This window comes from Buteo buteo, chromosome 13 (assembly GCF_964188355.1).
Source record: "Buteo buteo chromosome 13, bButBut1.hap1.1, whole genome shotgun sequence".
Lineage (NCBI taxonomy): Eukaryota > Metazoa > Chordata > Aves > Accipitriformes > Accipitridae > Buteo > Buteo buteo.
The window spans coordinates 35,655,559-35,679,829 of record NC_134183.1 but is presented as its reverse complement, the minus strand read 5'-3'; the positions used below and the strand labels follow the sequence as shown (position 1 = coordinate 35,679,829).

At 37.6% G+C, this 24,271-nt stretch overlaps 1 protein-coding gene across 3 annotated transcripts in view; it reads right to left on the bottom strand.

Annotated features, from left to right (window-relative positions):
* Nucleotides 1-24,271, bottom strand: part of UBE2Q2 (ubiquitin conjugating enzyme E2 Q2) — a 53,211-nt gene that overhangs the window by 11,399 nt on the left and 17,541 nt on the right. For 2 of the 3 annotated variants that reach the window (XM_075045583.1, XM_075045581.1), the window contains exons 2-6: nucleotides 24,005-24,109; nucleotides 16,407-16,511; nucleotides 14,674-14,730; nucleotides 12,428-12,568; nucleotides 3,994-4,078 (exon numbers count right to left, since the gene is read on the bottom strand). In XM_075045583.1, coding sequence (XP_074901684.1) covers nucleotides 3,994-4,078; nucleotides 12,428-12,568; nucleotides 14,674-14,730; nucleotides 16,407-16,511; nucleotides 24,005-24,109 — 493 coding nt within the window. The remainder of the gene's footprint in view (nucleotides 1-3,993; nucleotides 4,079-12,427; nucleotides 12,569-14,673; nucleotides 14,731-16,406; nucleotides 16,512-24,004; nucleotides 24,110-24,271) is intronic. The other variant, XM_075045582.1, reaches the window with a different exon arrangement.

Genomic DNA, 24,271 nt, shown 5'->3' with positions numbered 1-24,271 from the left:
ATGAACAGAAGGAGCTATTAAGGCCTTTTGCCAATTTCCCAGATCCAAGGACACTATTTTCTGAATTGCCCTCAGTACAAGTGGAAGTCACGAATTATAAGAATTTCAATTTGTACTGCTCTGATGTAACAACAAAAGAGTTGACATTCAAAACTCTTCTCATTGTCAACTCCCATTAATGATGAAACTATTCCACCATTGTATCCAGAATATCTTCTCCGACCTACATCCAAAAGGGAGCGAAGACTGGAAGAAGCAGCCTCTCAGTATTACAGCTTTGGCACCTAGCACAAGTATAAAATACTTGTTACAGACAACAAAACAAGTTACAGTAAGTATTCTGACAATATCCTAAAAAATGGCAGATCACAAGAGAACTTCCATCAGCTCGTTTATTCACTAAGTCTCTAACCCTATTCCTGCATTCCTTCCATCACCCTAAACATCCTGCTCTTACCCAGAATTCATGCACCAGTCCTTCAGCTCCAAGGTCCACATGTTTTCCTAGCTTCCCCAAAGGAATAACTTTTGCTGGTCGTAAGAGCTGTACTGTACCTAAACCAGAAGTTGTAAAAGGGTTCTTCAGAGATGTGCGCAGTTCATGACTGAGAAGAATGCACCTTAACCAAACAGCAAGCTACTGAATCAACCTCTCAAGCACCCAAATTTTGAGCTGAATAGTATCTGTGTGTCCTCATGAACAGCAGCTGCATCAGGGTTATTTGCTGTCTTGATACAGAAGCTTCTTAACAACACTATCCAAAGTTGAGGGGAGGGTGGTTGTTTGGTTTTTTAATAGTCAAGAGGTGTTACTTGAAACCAGCCTATAAGCTTTCTTCTTAATTTAGGCAGTAAAAGGAAAAAAGTTCCTGTTGAGAAGACTTTATCTGATCAGTACCAGTTTCTGAGAGGTCCTTAAGGTAGGGAAGGGAATTAAGGTAGGTTCCCTCACTTAAACACAGGAGGTTTTTTGTTTTATTCCTCTAAAAGACCATCCACAGAGGTGATAAAGTAAAAGCAAGCACGCAGAACCATGAAGCAAGCAAAAAATTAAGAGATGAAAAGGTAGGAAAAAACCCAACTCCTTCCAATATAGAGGCAACATCTTACTTAAAACAACTTTACTACAACTAGAAGTAAATCCCATACAATCTTTGGATAAAAGCAGTGAGTTGAAGTCACTATATATGAACAACACAGCTGCGAAAAATATGAACAGAAGAGATTTCATTTAATATCTCCAAAGTCTTTGTTCCTCTCCCTCCCTATCTACACCCCCCCCCCCCCAATTATGTTAAGACCTTTGTGAATTCTTCCATATTAACTAAGCAAATCTCCAACTTCATATTTGGAAATGAAATCACCTTACTTTGGAGGACTTGTGACTCCTGTTATCAAAACAGGTTAATGAAATTCTGTCTAGCTTATAGCAGAATATCTTAATTTGCTGGAGTATTTTTTGCTTCTGTTAGCTCATAAGAAAACAGTTTTCTGTTTATTTTTTAAGGATAGTTCTTCACCTAGATTTTCCAGATAGATAAGCAACCTTCCTGTTGACAGCAAGCCTGTAATCATCTTTTGCGTGAACTCCAACAGTAGTATTTCAATCACTAAAGGAACTTCAGTTCTAAAATGGATACTACCTTGAATATACACCCATAGTTGAAGTTCTGACAATTTTTTTTTAATGCTACTTTTTTATAAAACAGTTTAATAGAAAATAAAATATTTAAAGGACTATTGCTACAAGTACTACTCACTTCAGAAGTCCCAGTGTTGGCCTACTGTCAATCCTAAAAACATGTAACCTCACATACACTAAATAAAGTGATCCTTATGCAACTAAAGAGCAGCCTTAGATTTTCTGGCTTACATTACAAAAAAATGAAAACAGTGTTAAATTACCTTGCAACAGTTACCAGAACCTTTAAGTTTCACAATTTTTCCCTTTGTGTGTTAATAGTAAGAAATTAAATTAAGGGAAAAATGGACCACGGAGCAAGTACTCGGAACAAAGATCACATTAAAAAAAAGGCAATTATCTACAATGCCCCTGCTCACTGGTGACAGTTATCTAACAACAAAAGACAGAACTGGGCTATAAAAGCAGGAGTTTTGTGCAAAGGAGAGGAACTGATATTTAAATTCACTCAACTCCTAAGACTAAATGAGGCCATAAGGAATGAATCTAGGTAAGTTTTATAACCAACAGCATCATTTACTGGCAAAATGTAATAAATGTATCAGTAGGACAGTGCTTCGAAGCAGGACTGCCATCAGTTTTGTAGTCACGTCTGCTTGACACTTTACTTCATTAACATGTTTTAGAGATTGACACAAGGCATCCAGTTGCAGTCTTTTTACGTATTCCTGAGTCATAAGCTAATAATAAGTTACTATACTTACCCTTTAGTACCTCAACTTTCTTCACAGTTTAGCAAGATTTACTTTTCCTCATCATTTAAAGTATGCTTTCCTACATCAGGAGTTCAATCTTTTACAGCTAGTTCAGAATTGTTATTAATCTAAAGCCAAGAAATGGCATTATTAAGCAACCCAAATCCTCACCTCAAACTGCACCTATTATAGGGGCTCCTGGTTGTGCCTCAAGCAGTACCTATGTGATTAAGCACCATACAGTCTTCACAGACAAGTAGATTTGTTATACCCAGTCTTTGTTCTAACCACAAAAAAAACCCCCTGAAGATCATATATAGGCAGTAGAGCATCACTTGTGACTTAATACAGATCTATTTCTAGGCTCTTCCTTAGACCCACTAACCCATTCTTTACCGGATAGATGGTGATTAAGGCATACTGGCAAGCGCTCAGCAGCAATAAAGCCTAAAAGGAGTAGGCTACATTAAATCAGCACTAGGTCACTTAATCAAATTTATACTTAAGACATTTTACCACTGTCCACAGTACTTCAGCACATAAAGCTGTTTACCTAAAAGGTAAATCTGGCAAATCAAGACAAGAACCTATTGTCTCTTCAACTCTGTCCTTTTACACATGAATTAAAATGCCACAGCCACCAAGCAAGATTTGAAATAAACGAGGGGAAAAGTTCAGAAAAGTAAAAGATAGAGGATTAAAGTTTAGACTGACTTTCTAATCATGCATTCCTCCTGTTCCCATCCTGGCCCGCAACAGGTTCTCATACCTGGCTGCTGTGATGGAGTTGCCTACACAACTGACCTACAGGAATACAACTTGCCTGAAATCTATGTATTTTCTGTTTCTTGTATGGAAACACTCAGACAATTCAACATACCCATTCCTTTGCCCTTATATGGAGCAAATAGAACAGCCAACCACTTAACTACTTAAAGCTAATCAGCATTTGTTATTCAAACAAATTTAAAAGACAAGCTTGTTTTCTATTGCCATTTGTATCCTTATTCCAAGGAATACACAGAGCTCAGGATCAGATTAACACCATCACAAAATCGTAAAAGTAACAGCAATGTAATTGAGGTTAAATCCCATATAACAGCAAAACTTTCTGCTGTTGACCACAAATCCCTCTACAGCAAGTATATTCTTATGATTAGTACTACCCACTGGTAGTGGTCAAAGCTTTTGCCCTATATACCTGGAGAACTGAATTTCAGGTAGTTCTGAAAACTCAAGAAGTCCCACAGGAGTAATCTTGAGTTGTTCTTTGTAGCCATCCACCCCAAGAGCATTCTCATAGTTACACCAATCCTGTTAATTCTCGCATGAAGCTTTGCATAACAAAAAGGAAAAACATTTTAGAGGATATGTATCCTGACTTCCTTTTTCTCCACAAATACATACATTATATATAATCACATTACATAAAATAGTGTATCTATGAATTTTTATTTTTATATACATGCACACATATACACACATACACACATATATACATACATATGACAACAAAACACACAAGGATTAGCAGAAAGTATTTGCCAGGAGAATTCTTTTGAAGTGTTATTTCAAGGGAAATCTGAAGCATTTTACCTGTTTTATAACTCTGTGATCTATATATATCCCTGAGTTCTTTCATAAGTCGATCTGAAGCCTGAACTGACCCAGAGACTGCACCCTGAAACAAACAAAAAACATGCCAAATAAGTGAAAAGTAATATTTACCAACAGCTTTATTTCCATTACAAAGTTACACTAACTAGAAGGTATTAAACATATATTAATTTCTGTATTAGGATTAGGTTTTTGAGAAGTTACATATTCTAGTGAGCAAAGACTACCCAAAAGAAATAAGACACTTCCTCTAAAGCAGCACATTAATATATACCACTACATGGCATAGGTGATACAAACTCTTAATCAAGGTACAACAGACCTTTTTCTGTAAAGGAGTTTAATCTCTTTGGCATTTTGATTCCCAAGATGGATCCACAGTACATTTCTAATAGGGAAATACTTCCTTTCACCTTCTGCTCTTATGCACTTGAAGGAAGAGTAAGACTAATCCTAAGGACAAGCTTCTGCACATAAGGTTTTACTGTTTTCTCAGCAGTATATTTTTATTTGGTTATGAAAAAAGGTACAGGAGTTGGGAAGTATCCACTATAGAACAGCTTTGGGATAAAGGAAGACCAATCAATGTATTTTGAAAATGCAGAACAAAAGCAGCACTATTATTTGCAATAGAGTGAAAAAAAATCAACACCTACACAGAGAAAGACTAAGGTAAGCAAACCTTAAAATACCAAATATTTTGTTGTGATTTTCCATAGTTCTTGTGGTTTATGCAACCCGGGCAGAAATATCTTCTGTTCTTTTAGAGCTCAGTTCTGTATTACTCAGCATCATAAAGTGATAGAAAACTTAGCATACAATTTCTGAACCTGGTATTTCAGCCCGAGATACAATGCTAAAGCAAAAAAAAAAGACAAGACCTTTTAAGTGACAGGCATATCTAAAATATGACTGGCTCTAAATACCACCAGTTATTGACAAACTAATGAACACACCAGTTATCAAGTAACTGATGTCTACTTATATCAACAACTGCTGCACTGGATGTGTTCAGCACACAACCCCAATGCTGACAGTTCTGTGACCTTGGAATTAAATTCTCCCTCAATTTTCTGAGCTTTAAAGTGAGGACAGAACTTTTTCCTCTTACAAAATTGAAGTGCTTATTTAGAATAACATGATCACCAAGAGTAATTAGATTACTCTCTCCAATTCAATGCAAAGCTAGCAGGAAAGATTTTGATATTAAACCTTAGATGTTACATGGTTACCCTGCTTCTATATTCCACCTGAAATACCATTTTACATTCAAGATTGTTGGAAGACAGAGATAAAAATTAGCATTACAAGATTTAAAATACGGAAAAGGAATGAGGACTCCAAATGTGGTAAGGTACCTATCACTCCAAGCCCCAATCCTGTGAAACTTTGGCTTCCACCGGCAGTCAGTTTCCCAAAGGTAGATTATTTCATGAGACCCATGTAGTTTGCTGCTGCTTGGACTTCAGTCACTCCCACTGAAATACAGGCTAATACATGTGGCTTGGAAGCATGATTTGGGGGGCAAGGCAGGGGGAACCCACCACCAAACACAAAAAAAGCCCCCACCTAGAATAAAGTTAAGTTCAGTCTCTCTATATAAAGTACTGGATGATTAGTTTATGGGTCTGTTTCTTCTATTCCATCTAAAAACTTAAAGAGATTTGTTTCTTCAGTTTCCTTTCAGATACTATGAACATCTATAAACAGATCCTATTTGGATAGAAGTGTCAGAGAAGTATTTCTGGAGGAATCTGAAGCAGTTATGACCATTGTCTAATACCTGAAATGTCATCCCTGTTTGCCTCAAGTCAACAGTGATAATACATGTTCTACAAGGTCTTAACTGTAGGATCAAATTATCAGTAATAGTACTTGATGTAATCAGTAATAGTTACTAGATAGCCTCCACATACTCCTTTGTCTTCTCTGTTCAGTAGCATCATATAACATGCTTAGCTTCACACTATAATCTGTAGACTATTCTTTTAAGCTATTCATTTTCATACTCCACTGCATTTAATTACGCAGATTACTGAAGTTCCACTAGTTTTTCTTAACAGACTGGTATGAAGAATGAACTTCGTAATTAAACATCCAAATAAAAGGCAACTCCTTTCACCTGATTAAATAAAAGCTACATAAAGACAGGGCTCCAGACAAGTAATTTCTCAGTTTACTGAAGCCCCTGTCTCTAGAGTAGTACCAGACAGAGAAGAGATTTCTCTTCCTTTAACAGCAAATGCAGTTTTATGCGGAAAAACTGGTTGGTTATATGTTATTTGAAGATTACTACTATTTATACCCACTATTTGCAGATTAGCTGAAAAAGGAAGCATTACACTTAACAAGTTAACACAATGCAGTATGAACCACCATTCTCTGTAAAATTGCTGTGCTTCTTCAGACCTGTAGCAAGGGTGTTAAGGTTGAGACTCATTAATGCGTTGAGTCTGGAAGAAAGAAACTTCATAGAGATGTGTCAAGATTTTGGCCTTCTTCTGTGCAGAACTGTGCAATATCCTTGCTTCATCTGCTGTATTTCTTACTGAAAATAGTCATTTTCTTACATTTTTCACAGAATATTAACCTCTAAATACAGGCAATTTAAAAACAACTTAGATTCTCAAAGACATCCTGTGGAAAATTAGTTTCCTCATTGCATCTTTATTTCCATCAAATTAAGCTACTGAACTTCTGTACGTAATGTTGGAAGCTCACGTTGGCATATGAAAATTTAAGTATCTTCTGTACTATAGTAATTTAAAAACCAAAGCTTAACACACCCACATACTTCTGAGTGCCATTATAACTGCTGATAAACTGAAGGGGTATTAAAAAAAACCAAAAACAAACCACATTAGAGTGTGTAAGCTAGCCTCAGTAGACTTTGTCTGTAACAGTGTTCTTCACCCTTTTTTCCTAGGTGTTTCTAGTTGGGCTGCCCACTCCTTATATAGCAATATTAAATATAATTAGACTTGCTACTCTAAAGAATCTATAGACTGCAAACCAGTAATCTATGATCAAGAGAAAGAGGCTAGCAAGCTTAACCTAAGTAGTTTAGCACAGGAGCTTACTTTACATGCTCTGAACTACCCTCGGAGGAAGTTGAAGAGGAAGCCTGCAGAAATTAACTGCTATACCTGATGGTAACCTTAATGCCAAACACCGCTGCTTTGAAACACAAAGTCTTCATTCCAGTGTCACTTTCGGTTTTTATAACTACTGTTAAAGTGCAGTTTAGAAGAGTACTACTTGCATCACACCACTGCACGATACAGTAGAGCAGTGAGTTCAGTTTTGACTGTAATGGTAGTAAAATTAAAAACTTTAACTTTCAATACCTCGCTATATGCAAGTTATAATTTCAAAGAGTGAATCAGATATAAATAACTGTGTCCTTCTGGAAAGTGGGACTTACCACTCTAAGGGAGATAAAGCTCTCATTTCTCCAGTTGTGAGATCAAGAGTTATAGTTGCAACTGCCTTAGAAATAACTAGTCAATCATGGGATCTGACAGGTATCCATCATGTAGGCTTGATGCCAAGAGCAGAAAGGCACAGCCATTTGATTTGTAAACTGAAGAAGTTACGAGAGCTGCTAGACAAGCCACAAGCGATTTTTTTTTCCCTATTAAGTAATCAAATAGGCACGAAGTCTCACTTGATTATCCTCTCCTGTATAAGCATACTTGTGGTTCTCCAGAACAATAAGCAGGCAAGCTGGAGAAATCCCTGCTACAGGAGGTAAACATCTATGTGGACAACATGCTAATTGAAGTTGCAAATAACAGAAACACCTGGTGCAGGAATTCCCAGAGCCAAAACTGTTGGACACGAAAAATATTCATGAGATGCATCGCTACAAGCTTGTCCTATTCTCAAAATCTTCCCGCTAAGGACATGCGTCTACCATTATCAAAAATGTGAAACTTTGGTCCAAGTCAGTATAGGCATTATATTTTTCAGAAGCGTTTCTATCCTTAATTAGTATTTTAGTGTGAATGTATAAATTTGAGTAAAATACTTTATCAAACAGTTAAGCAACTTCTAAGAAAACTAGGACTTCAGAACTGAGCTTCTGCATTCACAAGTCAGTAGGGCACACCGAACTGTGCAGAAATCAGCACAGCACACGCCACTGCCCTAGCTGTCTGCTGCACTAATTTGCCAGAGATAAGAGGTTTTGCAGCCTCAGCTTTTCTCCTTTGGACATTTTCTCTTCCCCTTCCACTCCTCAAAACACAGCCAAAGTCTGCTCCTTAAATCAGTTATCTGAGGTAGGGGGTGCAGTTCACTGCAGTTTTAAATCCAAAGACCAGATTGTCTATTTTCCATCTGATCAGAAAAATACTGTCACACATCAATACAGTACAGTAAATCACCTCACAATACATTTCAGATAATTCAGCCACAAGACCAAAAACTACCTGCTAAAACATAACACCAAAAAATGGAAACTCCTCCAAGATAATAAAATCTCAAGTGACCCCAAAAGAACTAAAGAATATAAGTTTGCTCTATTGTCACTGAACTTTCTCAGTATTTGTGCAGAAGTACATTCATTCCTGGAAGTTGAAGTAGATTCATACTTACTTCAAGGATTAGACTGAAAATGGAAATGACACCTTAGACTTCATAAAATCTGAAGATGAAAGTGGAGACATTTGAGACTTCGAAAGGAAAGTGCATAAACTCCTCAGTAGGAAATGCAAAAAGCTAATAGCATTATCTAAATAAGAAAAACATTAATCTCTGAAATGACTATGTGGGGAGAGACCTCTGCAAAGCAAGCAGCAGCAAGTTGTTTAATATTTGAAGTTAATGACTCCAGTTCAAAGACCTTGTTTTACTCCCAGTAAGCAAGTGGTTCTTTAAAGTTATTACAATGCTAAGAGGAGGATTAATTCTTGCTCCAAGTTACATACTGTACTGCAAGCCAAATTTATTTCTTGATGCTGGCAAGAAGAGTAGGATTAGGGATACTGCCAAGGAAGAGAACTCCTTTACAAAATTAGTGGATAGATATTCTTAACTTGTATAAAACACACAAACCCTTAAAACTCCTATGACAACAGCCTTGAGCAGCAGAGAAATGTCTTCAACCTGTTAAGAAATGTCTTTAACCTGTTAAGAATATGCAAGAATGGGACTGCATGCACTCCTTTCCTATGGAAAAACCTTTAGCGTGATCCGTAACTTCAACCTGCATTTCAGCCAAGGGGAGAGAGCATGACACACAGATTTTGGCCAAAGAACATGTAAAGAAACTGAAAAGTCTTCCAGTTGCATTGGGCACTAGTCAAAGCCTTACATTAGGCTTCATGTTCCCTCTTCCAACAGCAAGCATGTAAACGGCATGGCTTTGTTTTACTTTCCTCTGCTGAGGAAACAAAGTATACCAAAACAACTGTGTAGTTTGTGTGAAAACCAGACTTTGTTTAGCCACTACATTTAAATCTGTGAAACTTGTACTGTCCTTTAAGAAAACCCCCTGTGAAGGGCTGTGCAGATTTAAATTTTACCTTATGTTAGGATACTGAGCAAACTTCTGCTATCTTAGAGCATGTTTAACATGTTCTAATAGAAGTCCCATGTTCTGGCAGCATAAAGGGGCATTTAAGTGCTACTAGGTTAGCTCCTTCCTAGGTCAGTAGTGCAGCTATAGTTTTCAGCTCTCAAGCACTTAAGAGTAAGCCCTCACAACTCCTTTGAGAAATTATTTAAGCAGCACAGCTATTTCTGGTGACCCACAAAAATACCATGGTTCCTCAGTAGCAGTTGAATACCCTGTTCCCTGGACTCAGCTGACCTTGTTTGTGCACCAGCATCAACGAGAGTGCCTTGGCATGAGAAACAGCTATTATGTAAGTTGAATCTGCTGTTGTCAAACAAAAAAAACCAGCAGTGCTCATTTCAGCTCCACTAGTTGTGGAGGGAAAAAGCAAAAGGAAAGGCAATATTTGCTAAATGGGAAAGAGCAGATTAGCAAAAGCAAATCTGCAGTTTTAAGAGGCTTTCCACACCAAGGAAGAATGTTGACACTACAAAAACCTTTTTTCAGTTCTACCAAATTTTTAGATGATAGTAAAGCAGACCATGCCTTTCAGGCTGCAAGAGCATTTGTTTTCTTTAACAATTAGAGACTCTTTACCATTAGGTCTGAGTTATAAATGCAGAAATATAGAGAATCTTAACAGGCATCTTCTCAAACTCTGAACAAACATTTCAGTTTAAACAAAACCAGTAAGTGATCATTGTGCTTATGGTTAGTCAAGTCTTAAAACAGACTTGACTATACAGCAAAAGCAGTTTGGCACCTTATGTTTACCTGCTTTTAAAGAGTGAAATGCTGATCAGGCTTGGGGTTTTTTTGTTTGGGTTTTTTTAGGTTGGTTGGTTTTGTTTTGGGTTTGTTTTTTTTTTTTTTTTTGAAGGGGTGATCATTACTGTACACTTTCCTTCAGACAACCTGATAGGTAACTATTGAATTCATACACAAATCAAAGCGCAATCACCTCTAGCCAGCTATCTCATGCTGCCTATTTCAGCAAAACAGAAGTCTAAGGTATTTTTGACAGGTTTGCACTCAAGTCATATTAGAACAGCAGTGGGACAGGTGCAGAAGATTTTTAGTTGAAGAACTCTGATAGAAGCATTTCTATTTTATTTCCTTTGCAAAGCAGATGACTACAAACTGAAACCCTTTTCCATGTTAAAGTGTCAGTAACTAAGAGGAAGAATTTTTTTCTAAACTGAAGTTATTTAGGGCCAGTAATTCATGACAAGAAATAGTCAAGATTCTGCTAAATGAGCCTTTTCCCTAACATCTTACGGTAACTAGATCTATCAGGAGTACATCCAATATTAAAAGTGGATTGGATTGGCTTGGCTAGCACCAAGCACTTTGGAGGTATGTAGTTCTTCCTACAAATCCAAAGAGGTTCACAACAGCAATTCTCTTGAATCTAATACAAATTTTAAGTGCCATTTAGGCTATTTAGAAAATATTTACTGGAAAAATCATAAAGTATAAGAACTGGAACAAAGCTGGTTCCGTGGGCAAAAATCCAGGTCCTCCCTACATACCAATACTAAATCTTATTCCTTCCCTAAATACTTACAGGTCCCTCCCCTGTACCTAACTATTGCTCACATCCTCAACTATTAGTTTAATGAGAAATAGCACATCTTGTGCCTAGACATGACCTACATGTCTGCTGACTTGCCAAACAGCATATAAAAACTTCGGAGCTCACACAGTAGCAGGCACTGGCTCAAGCACCTTCTTTCTGTACAGGTGACTTATGAAAATTTTAGAACCCTTACCTTTGGGTGAAATTGGTCATGAACAGAAGCACTGAATTTCATGCATTATGCATTTTAAGCCTCTGTCAACCAAAAGTTTTGATTTCTTTGGAAGCCAGGCTAAATAAAATTGAGGTTGTATGACATCATCATTACTTCCTACATGCACCTTTGAGAAGTAGAAGCTTCTCTGCAACTTGGCACTTTTCACAAAACATTTTTAAGCCCCTGGAGAACAAACAGGTTTTTTTCACAACTGCCCACTGGCAGGATCACTCGGAAAACCGTGATAATAAAACTGCAGAGCTGCTGAAGGCCCCTTGCTTTACGTCTGGCAAAAAACACCTCACCCTTCAGTGATTTACATGTGCGTAGATACTACTGAAAAACAAACTCATGCATAAAATAGATTTAAAGCACAGATTCCTGGGTTTACTAAGTATGTTAAGTCACCCATAACTTTTAATGCAGTCAGGTTTATATATGGCTTTGTTATTTTAATAAGGGCTCAGCAACAAAAGTCATGCTTACAACCTACATGTTTTCTGCTAATTCTGCAAGGAGGACTACTGTTCATAACAAAGGCATCAACAGGAGACAGAGGGACAACCAAATGGATATCTCTAGAAATCAGATTAGCAGTTAAATAGCATTAACAAGTGGGAAACCTGGATTTATATGTAAGAGTTGACTCTAGTGAAAAGCTAAAAGATGCTGCTTCATCCAAAATGCCAAGAACACCCCAACCCAACTGGACAAAATAAATTATGATAGCATTCTCCCAGGCTGAATGAGAGTGCTTTGAAATAGTTTTTGTGCCTCTGTGGGATGTGGACTGACAACTAACTTCCTGCGCCAAAGACTGTGATGAAAGATGAGTCCATTTACTAAATGACCTTGGAATCTTAGCTGGCCTATTCAAACTTCTCCAAAAAGACCTATTTAGGTCCCATAAGTTGAGACGTTTGTCCTCTATATGCTGGAACTCAGCTACAGGTTAATTTATGTCAAGGTGCATAGGACTAGGCTTTATTTGTTGAAAACCATTTCTATTTTAAGAGCCAGAAGTATAGCAAAGAAAAAACATAAATCATTAACTCACATTTAAGTGATCTTGCCTTTGATTTTTTCTGATTTTTTCTAAGATTGCAAGGTTCTCTTTTTCAATGCCTTCATCCTCAGATTTCTTCCCATCAGCTGGTTCCTCCTCCTTCATATCATAGTGATCCAGATCTTCAATGTCCTACAGGATAGAGGAAAATTCACTGTAAATAACTTAACTATGCTCTTCATTCAGCAAAACCCTCTCCAAGGGCATTTAGGGATACAGCCACATACTGCACCGCACTATGTATTAGTGATTGTTGGATGCCATTTCTATTTTGCTGTAACTTTACTCTCTCAGCCAACAGTATTCACTCAAGTGCAGGGAGCCTTCACAATATGAATGAGACCCAAATTCACAACATGTTTTTGGTCACAGAAACAAGCACAATAAAACCTCTGCAAGAAGTTAAGACTATAGTGAATTAGCCCATTAAAGTAGGTAGAAGACAGGAAGTTAAGGCATTTTGAACAGGGCTTAAGAATCCAAAAGTAACCACAGTTAGGGTGTCTCCAAGACGTGTCTAAAAGCAGGCTCTTTTTTTAACTAGAATCCTAGCTATATTACACTTCTGGCAAACAACGATTAAAATATCTGGCAGGGCTATAGCAACCCTTCAAGAAAGTAAAATATTAGAAAGCTACATGTACTTTATTCAAGGTGAACATTTCAGCTGAAGATTAGATGCAACAATTTTGGAATTAGGATGCGAGACAAAATTATGTGGTCAAGTGTTCCGATCACACAAGCCAACATTTCAGTTCTGAGTTTAGACTAAGACACTGAAAGATCTTCCACTCTGTATTCTGAGACAGGGTTATCCTGTTGCAGAGGAGCACTCTGAACTTAAGGTAACTGCCTGAAAGGTGATTCAAGTGCTATTTGTGGAGGGGAAGGATGTAAATGCCTTGAGATGAAAAAGGAAGCACTACAGCAGCCATACCAGCAAGCTATGAGTACACAACTATCAGATATGCTCCAATATGCAGTGCTCCACCACACCTGTGGGTACTCTTTATGCACCATCTGTTTGCGTGGCAGGAAAACCTGGCCATAAATGCAACTTCAGGGATGTCTTATGTAGTACACACCTATCTGGTGCCCTTGACAACACTGTTTCCTCCAACCATAACAGATTTTAAACGGAGTATTCTTTAAAATGCTCATGTTTCTCAAAATAATGATATAGCCCCAGGAACTGTAAGCTATTTTCAATTTAGAAAATGGACAAGATTACAAGTTGAAGGTATCAGTGCCACACACAATGCCACCTGACAGCTTATAAATAACGAGAAACATGACAATTTTTTTGTCTGAAGTAAGTCAAACAGAGTGCAAAAGGCTACTTACAAGTCTGCAAGCAACAAGAGCCTTGTGGCAGCAGAATATAGTAGCATACATACTACCTTTACAGAAACCCTGGCTCCAACAGATGTGGTCTGGATCAGGCTAAATATGGTGGAAGAAAGGCTGATTCAAATTAATTCCAGAACATGGGTAACATTTAGATCTTTTCTAAAGGACGACCTTTTATTCAGAGAATGAGTTGTTCGTTCTTACTACACACCTTCTTCATTAAAAATCTAATCTGAAGTAGTCAGAACAGTTCTCATATAAGGGTATTTCTAGTGGTTTAAAAAGCAAGCATCTTTGAGCTATTCTAACATGTTGTAGAAGTAATTGAAAGGGGTGGTTCTCACACAGTAAAAAGCATATTAAAAGGAGCACAGTCTTGTCAGACAGTGACATAACCCCCTTACAGTTTGGCATGTCTGTTTCAGATGTCCTTCCATGTCCTCCAATGTAGTACAGTTAAAAACTAGCTCACCTGTTTAACGAATCGGCAAACTGGTTTACTCTAACACCAGTCTGCTTCAATTTGGGAGGCACTTTCAACTGTATCAGAGCCAGTTCATATGCTGCTTGAAATAGGAGTTAATAAAGCAAACTTACTGATTTGGCACACAATGTTATGTATTGTTTGACTAAAGCACAAACAGATGTCAAATTCTGGTATCCAAGTACCTCACAGCTGAGATCTAGGTTTAAGAAGAAAATTTCACTAGTTTTGCAGTCGAAGTGAAAGCTGACATTAAGGTAAACATCCAAATTTTTAATTACCTTTTCCATTGAACTCTAGGGAGATTACATTTTACAGTTTAGCTTAATAATTAGCCAGCCACTGCAGTGCAAAATGCCAGAATTCTACTAGATTAGGACAACAATCTTGTATCTACACATACTTCACCCATATCTTCTTCTTCCTCCTCCTCTGATGTAACTTCTTCTGTTGTTCCATTCTGCAATACAACAATGAGGTTTCTGCATAAATTATGCCTATGTTCCTTTCTTTCAAAAGCAGGAAGTCTACTATCAAAAAGAAAGCAATATATATGAAAGTTACACTTATCAAGGTCTGCAAAGGACGGAAATTTAATGTGAAAGATAAACAAAGGTGCTTTCCTGGAGTATGACAGTGAAGAGAGTTTTGCATGAAGCAAAGATAAACAGAATGTCACAATTAATTTCACATTAAGCTCTAAGTGGAAACTTAAGATTCAGATGAGGATATCCTATTCAGAGACAAGGACAAATGCAAAAAACAAGTCAAGCACATTGTAACTCATGATCTCCTAACCATGAAAAAAGATCATGGCTCTGACTAGAATTCATATACACGCTAGATCTCTGAAAAGAAAAAACCCAACAAACGTTAGACCTCTGAAACTTAACGGATTTTTGTCTCACTACCTAGAACTTCTATGCAACAACTACTATCATCAGATAGCCATTGTTATTAGATTATTTGATAAAATACCAAACCAATACATTGAGTTCATTTTTTATGGCTTTCCATTTCAAGATACCACTTCAAGCTCAGGAAGTCTGAGCTGCAGAACTACTCAGGAGCATTCTGATATGCTTGTCCTCTGCTTACTCTTCCTTTGGCAAAGGAGGAATGCCACTGGTGTACACAATGCACAGGACTAGATGGATCCTTGGTCTGACTTACTAAGGCCACTCTTAATTAACTTGCAAATTATCTGACATTTCTGGCTAAGAAACACTCCATGAGTTTGTTTCTGAGTTTTAGAGCATAAGCAAGACTCTTCAACAAAGCTACTTCCTAATATTACAGGCCTATTGCCTTGTAGTTGCACTGCTATGTGGGTGGCTGAGAGAAAAGACCTATAGGATTACAACTGGGCACATGACCAAAATTAAGCAAGTTATTTGTTATTACTATAGTACTGTCACCACAGGAAAACCATCTGTTACACTACAGGAGTTTTTAGAAAACGTTTCATCTTAACATGTACAAGCAAAAGAAGATATCATAATCTTATTAAAAATAGAAAAAAAGAGCAGTTACTGTCAGTTACCAGTTCCGTTTTCAGCACAATACAAAACATTTTAGTTAACCAGAACATTTCACAGCCCTTCACAACTTTTAATTTGTCAAGTGCACAAACAGTAAACAAGGCACCTCAGATACTCCCTACCCAAAGTAGCATATGGTCTTGATATCCCATGTCTCTGCAAGGGATTGAGGAGGAAGGAAAATATCAATAGTAGTTCATCCAAGTGCACACTGTAAAACATATACTCTTCAAGAAAAAGCAAACAGTGTTTAATCACATTTACATTTTGGAAAAAAGTAAATTTGGAAAGCAGTAGGAATGCACAGTGATTGGCTTGAACAGTATTTAGGAGGGAATTAAACTGACAGCACTGGTATCACATACACACCTTTCAATGGTACAGAAACTCCAAAGTAAATTGTGTAATAGTATCGCACCATCATTAAATGGATTCTGCAAACAAAATTCAGATCAAGGACACCATAAAGCAACAGTGCTTCATATCTCAGTTCTGGCTTACACAAGGTTTAATCATGCCCACCATCTTGTTTCTTGGAGTTGAAAAAACAACTCCTTCATTGTCATAAGGAGGTATCCACAGCTTTTTAATTTACCTGTCCAGCTGGTAATGGCTGATCTAACATTTCAACATCTGGGTGCTGAGGAAGATTATATAATCTGCAGAGGTCACATATTAATCGCTTCAGCTGTTGAAGAAGCTATAAAAAAAGAAAACATGGAAATGTCTATTTAAACCAAAGCACAGAACAATATATTTTGAATTTTCTTCACATGTCGGTACTGAACTTTCAGTCAGTGTAGAGCACTTAAATCTGCATGCACTGGAATAAAGTTTAAAGAACGCTCTTTTTCTCTGTGGTCATTGTAATAAAATCCCCACAATGGTAAACCAAGGACATGGCAAGTTAAAGATGGCTCCCATTCTCCTCATGTCAAGTGAAGAACGCCATGAGCAAAAGAATAATCTGCTCTAGCAGCACCATCCATTCCAGGCATAGGCGTATCAGCCACAGATCACTAGGGGATAATCAAATGGTCATATTTCATGAGACAAGATGGTCCATTCCAATTTCCTAGGTTAAAGAATCAGGTCTTCAAAAAAGCAAGGAGGAACAGTCTGATTTTCCACATCCTGAATCCCTTTCTAGGGACATACCAGTGAGGCACTAGAAGCAAGACAAATGCTGTACAAGGCATAGAAACTAGCTAGCCTCTGAGCTAGAGCCCAAGTAGTCTGCTTGCCCTATCTTGTATCAGGTTGAGGCACAATCTGTTACTATCACTGATTTCTGTTTCCAGCTTTCAGCATTACATTGACTGCGTTCTGTTAACTGCAAAATATGGAACACCTTTCACTCACTGTAATGCTATCCAGAAAATAAATTTAGTTCTGCAGAAACAGAGAAACATTAAATTTGCTTCTTGACCACCACGCTAATTAAGTGAATATCCATAGCTGTTAACTTTCTCTAGGCAGCATCAGAGTCCTAGTTAAGGCCAAGACCATAGAATACTGGACTCTTCTTCCACATACCAATGGGAGTTTGTCTTGCCACTTGTAGAAGGCAGTGTGCAAGACAGCCATTTCTGTACACATAACCTTCAGCACCACTAGTAGTTAATGCTTAGAGCAGCAACCTCCACTCTCCTTTAAGAATCTCTCCATAAAGGAGGGAGACTCAGGCAATGTGACCTCACCCAAGGTACAGCATAGACCATATCATCCTGAAAGAATGATACCTCTACAACACTATTTGGTGTTTGCATACTGTATTTCTTAAAATATACAATAAATTAAGGTACTTCAGAAAAATCTAGTCACTCCAAAATATTCTACATGTCTAAAGCCTTGCTACAGGCCAGTTTAAATGCTCTTACCTTACCCTACTGCAAGTGAAAATTCAGCCTCTGCAGGGTTAAGAACTCATTTCCAAGCCCAAATCACTAGCAGTGATAAGCAAATGTTGCCCTTATGCTATTGGAAAGCTTCAGCGCTTTTCAGTAGAAATCAACATTCCTGTTTAATAGGAATGTTATTTATTCATCAGAGGCCATGAACTGACATACCAGCCTGCATTACAAGAATTAATAACAATCTCTCCTATCGTACCATGTTTGCTGTTTCTCCATCATTCATGACGGTCATCCTTAACTCAAAAATAAAGCAGATGACACCAAAAGAACTGGTGTATCAGCAACACATCTCTTGTGAGTATATACATGAGATGTGGTAGTTTATGTTGCCAGAAGCTTTCTGTAACAATCACATTTTTCACCAGTGTTAAGACTCTACACGTGTTCGAAACTTCCTGGATGTCTGAAATATCAGGAAACCTTTTAGCAGGCAGAAAGCAGGTTAATCAAAGTTACTCGGTAGACAAAATCACAGGTCTTAGAACTATTATTCTCAATATTTGTAAGATGCTTAAAGTTGCACTGCTACACATTTTGTTGAGAAAAAAATTCTCTCCTCACAAACAACACTGCTTCATGGAGAGTTGGAGCATAAACTATAAAATTTCAGGAATTGTAATTTTTCTCATGTAGCTATGTAAAGCTATGTTTACATCTGTTATGAAGCATACAAAAAATCTAAATGGTGGGGGAAGAATACCACCACCAGGATTTGGCTGGTCCAAAGCTTGGAAAAGCAGATGAACACAATATTATATGTGTCTTTACAGACAGAGACAGTAAGGGCTGGGAAGAGTTAAGAAATGCTTCCTGCTCCCTCCACTCTCCATCGTCTTCATGAGAAGTCCTATCACCTGAGTTGAAATTCAGAAGGAATCTTTACAGCCAGGACCTACCACATTGTAAGCTTCTCTCACTTCATTCTGAACACAGCACTACTGCAAGGTACACAAGCACTCTCAAAGCAACAAACTGCTGGCACAACCTGGACCAAATTACACAGTGGCTGTGCTTGGAGAGGTGTCTCCCTGCCTCCATCAGCACATTTTCACCTTCTCATTTGCACTGGCACCAGCGATGACACAACCATACAGCAGCTTACAAGCTTCGTGGCAGATCAATTCCTGATGTGCTGCAGAACATAAGCACCAATTTCACCATAAAGGGGGAGGCAGGAACACGCAGCTGAGAGCAGGAACCCCATTCCTTGGCAGCAGTCTACGCTTCAGGGTTAGCTTAATGCAGCTGTCAAACTGCAGTCTCATTTTTATAGCTAAGATGTTTTACTTGACATCAGTTTCTACAATCTGCAAAGGTGGTGGCAGAGTGAGAAGCTGATCCCGTCTCTACAATCCTTCTTCCTCATTACTATGTTTTTCCTCCTCAGGAATTCATTTCATACCCTTGATCTTTCTGCCACGGATCACCATCACCATTATCCCTTATGCTCTGCTCATAGGTATGAAAAATCATAGGATAATTTGGGCTGAAAGGCATGTCTGGAAGTCATCTGATCCAAACCCCTGCTCTGAGCATGGCCTAGCATGATTTGGTATGTGTTAATGGTACATGAACAGACTGTATCAAAAGGGATAGCAGATTTCTGCCATGTATTAATAATTTAAATATATTTTCAGGCTAACTTCACATACTTGGCTAATGTAAAATGAATGCTTAACACACGCTTTGCTGCTATGAAGAAGAGTGGGCTAACAGTATACCAATAGTTTCCCTGGAATACAAACTGCCTCAAGCAGAAACTAAACAGCAACTAGAATGCATAATCCACAGGGTACTAAAGGAAAAATGTAAATAGTCTGCATAAGGTAAATGCTTAAGCGACCAACTACAATGTCAAATTTATAAATTAATGATACTGATTATAATTAATATAAAAATAATAGCAAAATATAAAAACAACATATACATCTATAATACAACTTTTAATGCTTCAGGAGTTCTGAGAAGTTGGTAGTTCTTATGGACACCATAATGCTGTTTAGAACACAAAAATACCTCTTAGAATTTTTTGCTTCCTGTGTTAACATCTTACAAACCTGAAAACGGTTTAGAACAATTTTTCTGAAACCTATCCTATGTTAGGAGGCCTTTTTATGCATGAAGAGATCTCTCTAATGGAGGATGAAAGCATTAACAATTTTAGGATACCTTTAATGATATTAATATACTGCTGGGTTCACTATGAAGCACCTTGTTTTCTGATTACCAAGAAACATGGACTTAAGAAGTATAGTGCAAGTATACACATTCTTCTATACGTATCTATCTACATATATATACACACACTATATCTATATAAAAATAAAGTAATTGGTAAGTGTTAGCCTACCACTGAAGGAAACTCCTGAAGAAGGATAGAAGAGGAAACAGAGGGAAGAAATAGCTGTCATTTGGAGTGTGACCACTACTTAGCTATCAGGTGGTCTGCGACAGTAACTGGCCTCATGCACATTCAGCAGCCTTGGGCCGTTTCAGAAAGTACATCAAAGCTTCTTCCTGCATTTTGTCTTTATAACCCCCAATGCATAATTAGTTGCCGCTACATTGGTAGTTTGAAAGAGCCAACATTCCTTCCTGAAATGCCATCACATGGGACTAAAACTAAATTCTTAATACAGAAGCAGCGTGCTTAGGGATAGCAACTTATCCACGTTGTACACATACTTATGCCAGTAATTCTATACTTTTGACTTCTTCCATGCAAGTTTAAGCCCTCAAGGTTTGCAGAGTGTAAGAATTAAAGTTGCCCGTCCAAATTTAAGTCCATTTCACTACTGTCTTTAAAAAGCAAACCTCCAAATCATGTATAGTTATATTTAATAACCCATGAAGGAACGTTTGAGACTTTAGACTTGCAACTGTAACTTCCATTATATTAAACAGAACAATGAAATTGAAGTATTGAACATAATTGAAGTAATTGAAGAAATTGAAGTATTAAACAGAACAATGAAATTATCTTTTGCATGGCACAACCATTAGAAGGCAGCTGTCAGTTTCAGCTACCCACCAAGTCTAATGTAATGCTGATTTTCAGGATCTGAAAAGCAATTCAGGAGACACTAGGGATCAGAGAGAATTCTGCAGCCCTTTCATCTGCTGACTGGAACTTGTTCAATATGAGTGAGCAGCTAAAGCCTCCAAACCTAATGCTATCTATGCTGATCATGTTCTTAACCTTTCAACATTTTTAGTGTTTTGACAAATTTGCATAACAAAAAGCACCATGCTGATGCCAAGGTAAGTAACACTATTTCAGACCCACAGAAGATTTTGCAGGAGACGTGCATGATTTTAACTCAGTAAAACAGTTTTCCTTTTACCATGTCAAATGACAAGGTTACCATATACATAGACCTGTCAAACTTATATGCCTGAAGAGCATGTTCTTCAGTTTCCCAAACAGCTGATACCTGTCAAAAGTTACAAATCAAGTAGAAAGGGCAGAGTAATACTAAAGAACACTAAATTAGGGTACATATGCTAGCAGTGCTTTTAGCACATGTTCACTGAGCTCAGTTGAACTCCTGGAAAAGTCCAATGCAATTTCCCATTCAAAATTTGAATGTTCAATAACTTTGAGTTTAGAGCAACATGGCACAAATGATCCTTTAGCTGCAATAAATTAAATGAAAACTGGTTTGAACATTCTAAAAGTCTAAATTGAACTGCATGAGATTTTAGGAGACAGTACGATAAAATCAGATGCCTCTGGATTTCTACCGGTAGTTCCTTATCCCTTCCTACGCAACTCCAAGAAGTCTGTGTGTGACTTGCTCCAACACCCTTGAAGGGGGGGGAGGGACTTGCCTTGCATGGGGAAAAGTTGTAGGGAGAAAAAACAAACCCCAAACCAACAAAGCCAAGCCTTTCGAGCAAAACAAAGAAGTCAGGTTTTGTAGTGTAAGTATTTGCCTCTTCAACCACTCCCATTTGTCTTCATCTTGGCATAACATAATGTCAGGAGGATTCCTGAGAAACCAATAGGCCATCCACAGGTGTCTATTACATCAACCCATCAGCTTTTACATGGGCAAGTACAATCTTGATATCAGAAGCTGTTTTCTTACAACATACATAAGCAGTCTATGTGCATATGCAATTCAGCACAGCAAGTCCTATGCATGTTTGCAATAAAGCTTTCTACCTTATTGCAAGCAAACCTGTAGGTAGTTAAACATAGGAAATATCTTGTTTAAAACCTTTAGTCTGAAACTACTAGCCACACCAGCTTCAAGCTGGACAATCTTCAAAAAGGGTATTTAAGAAAAAAGTTGATTTGGCCACATTTTCTGCTGCTATACTGTTGTATGTCTTTCTATACAGAAGTCACAAAGACTAAGAGATCTGTAACATTCTTCTAAATGTAGTTTAGTCTAGAGTTTAGGTTTTAAGAAGAAAATACACAACTGATATGTGTCTCCCCTGTAATCAGATCCAACATAATACATTAAAACGCTCATGTTCCTCTGCAATGCCCCTTTGTTTTTAATGATGGCAAGGCCGTGAAGACTGTCACCTTCTTGCTAGTTTTCTGATTATTTCTGCTAGAAGTCAAATGCATCCTAAATATTCTTTAGAAAAATAAATTTACACATCCTTATTTAACATCAAGTATGCTTGATTAACATTATCCCAGTAAACATTACAGGTGAATGATTTCCTGAGAAAGAACATTCCCAATTTTTCCAAAACCAGGCAAACACTAAGGCCAGCACTTAATCCATGCAACAAGCAGTATTCTGCAGACTGATTTGTTTTGTATGCACCACATATATGCATGCATTGCGGTACACAAAAATAAACAAAAAATGTTAAAATAATCCGTTAATAAAGGTTATCCTTAAGGGCTACTTAATATCCATAAAGCTGAATTTGGAGAGGAAAAACAAGACTTTAAATCACTGAATTTGTCAGCAGGCTGCAAGACTGCTTTTTGTGGAACAAAGTACATTTGTACTGAAATTTCATCTCCAAGCAATATTCAAGGACACTTACTTTCCTGCATAGAATGGTGTCCTGGTTTTGGCTGGGATAGAGTTAATTTTCTTTCTAGTAGCTGGTATAGTGTTATATTTTGGATTTAGTATGAGAATAATGTTGATAACACACTGACATCTTCAGTTGTTGCTAAGTAGTGTTTAGACTAAGTCAAGGACTTTTCACCTTCTCATGCTCAGCCAGCAAGAAGGCTGGAGGGGCACAAGAAGTTGGAAGGGGACACAGCCAGGGCAGCTGACCCAAAGTGGCCAAAGCTATATTCCATATCATGTGACATCATGCCCAGTATATAAACTGGGGGGAGTTGGCCAGGAAGGGTGGATTGCTGCTTGGGTACTAACTGGGCATCAGCTGGCAAGTAGTGAGCAATTGCATTGTGCATCACTTATATATTCCAATCCTTTTATTACTATTATTGCCATTTTATTATTGTTATTATTATCATTATTATTTTAAACTGTTTGTATCTCAACCCACAAGTTTTACTTTGGGGGTTTCCCCACCCCCCCGATTCTCTCCCCCATCCCCCTGGGTGGAAGGGAAGTGAGTAAGCAGCTTCATGGTGCTTAGCTGCTGGCTGGGGTTAAACCATGACAAATGGGAAGTTAATTTTTATATATGTATATATACATACACACACAGCTCTTATCACTACATCAAAAGGGTACTCAAGTGAGATATAATGCCTGATAGTTTTCTGAAATACAAAACTACCATTAGAATCTGTGCAAAGATTTTTCTTTAAATAACAATCATCCAAAGTCACAACACTGTTGAAACTTATCACTAGCTAAGGAACATTCTCATGAACTAGAAGCTATCAGGTCAAGTCTTCACTGAAACCAGGAATTCTTTGTATTAGTTACCATTATAGCCATATTTTGGAGAATACACATTCTCAAAAACACAAAGCTTTTGCCTCCATAATCAATCACTGTGCAAAGAAAACTCTAGAAGAGCAGTTTTATTCAGTAGTTTTAAGTTATCATGCATTTCACTGTCAAATTATTTTCAGAAAACTTCAAACTGTGTAATTACTGGGGCTGAAACTTAACTTGTTTTAAAGAGCAAGCATTTAAATCATCTCCTCCTTGCCCCAAATCTTTTGGATTACTTGTGGTTCACATGTTTTTGGAGGAGACACTTGTGCTTACAAAAAAACCCAAACAAATAACCCCCAAACTGAACTAATTTAATTGTTTGTTAATGTCACAAAGCTAAATTAACACCCAAAACAATGAAAACACTTGCTCACCAGAGTATTGCTCTTCTTAATATCTTCTAAGCGCTCTAAGACTGAAGTCAGGTTCGGGTCATCTGATTCTACAAACCATATTGGTGATGAAGAGGGGTAAGACTCCTGTCGAAAAAAGTAACACAAAAGACCCAACAAATAAACAAACAAATAACCCATAAAGCTTTTAAAACTCATTCACCCCAAAAATTTCACAACTAAGTATTAACATCACCTTTTATCTTACTCTAAGTCAGGTAACATAGAAGCTTTTAATACAGCATTTTT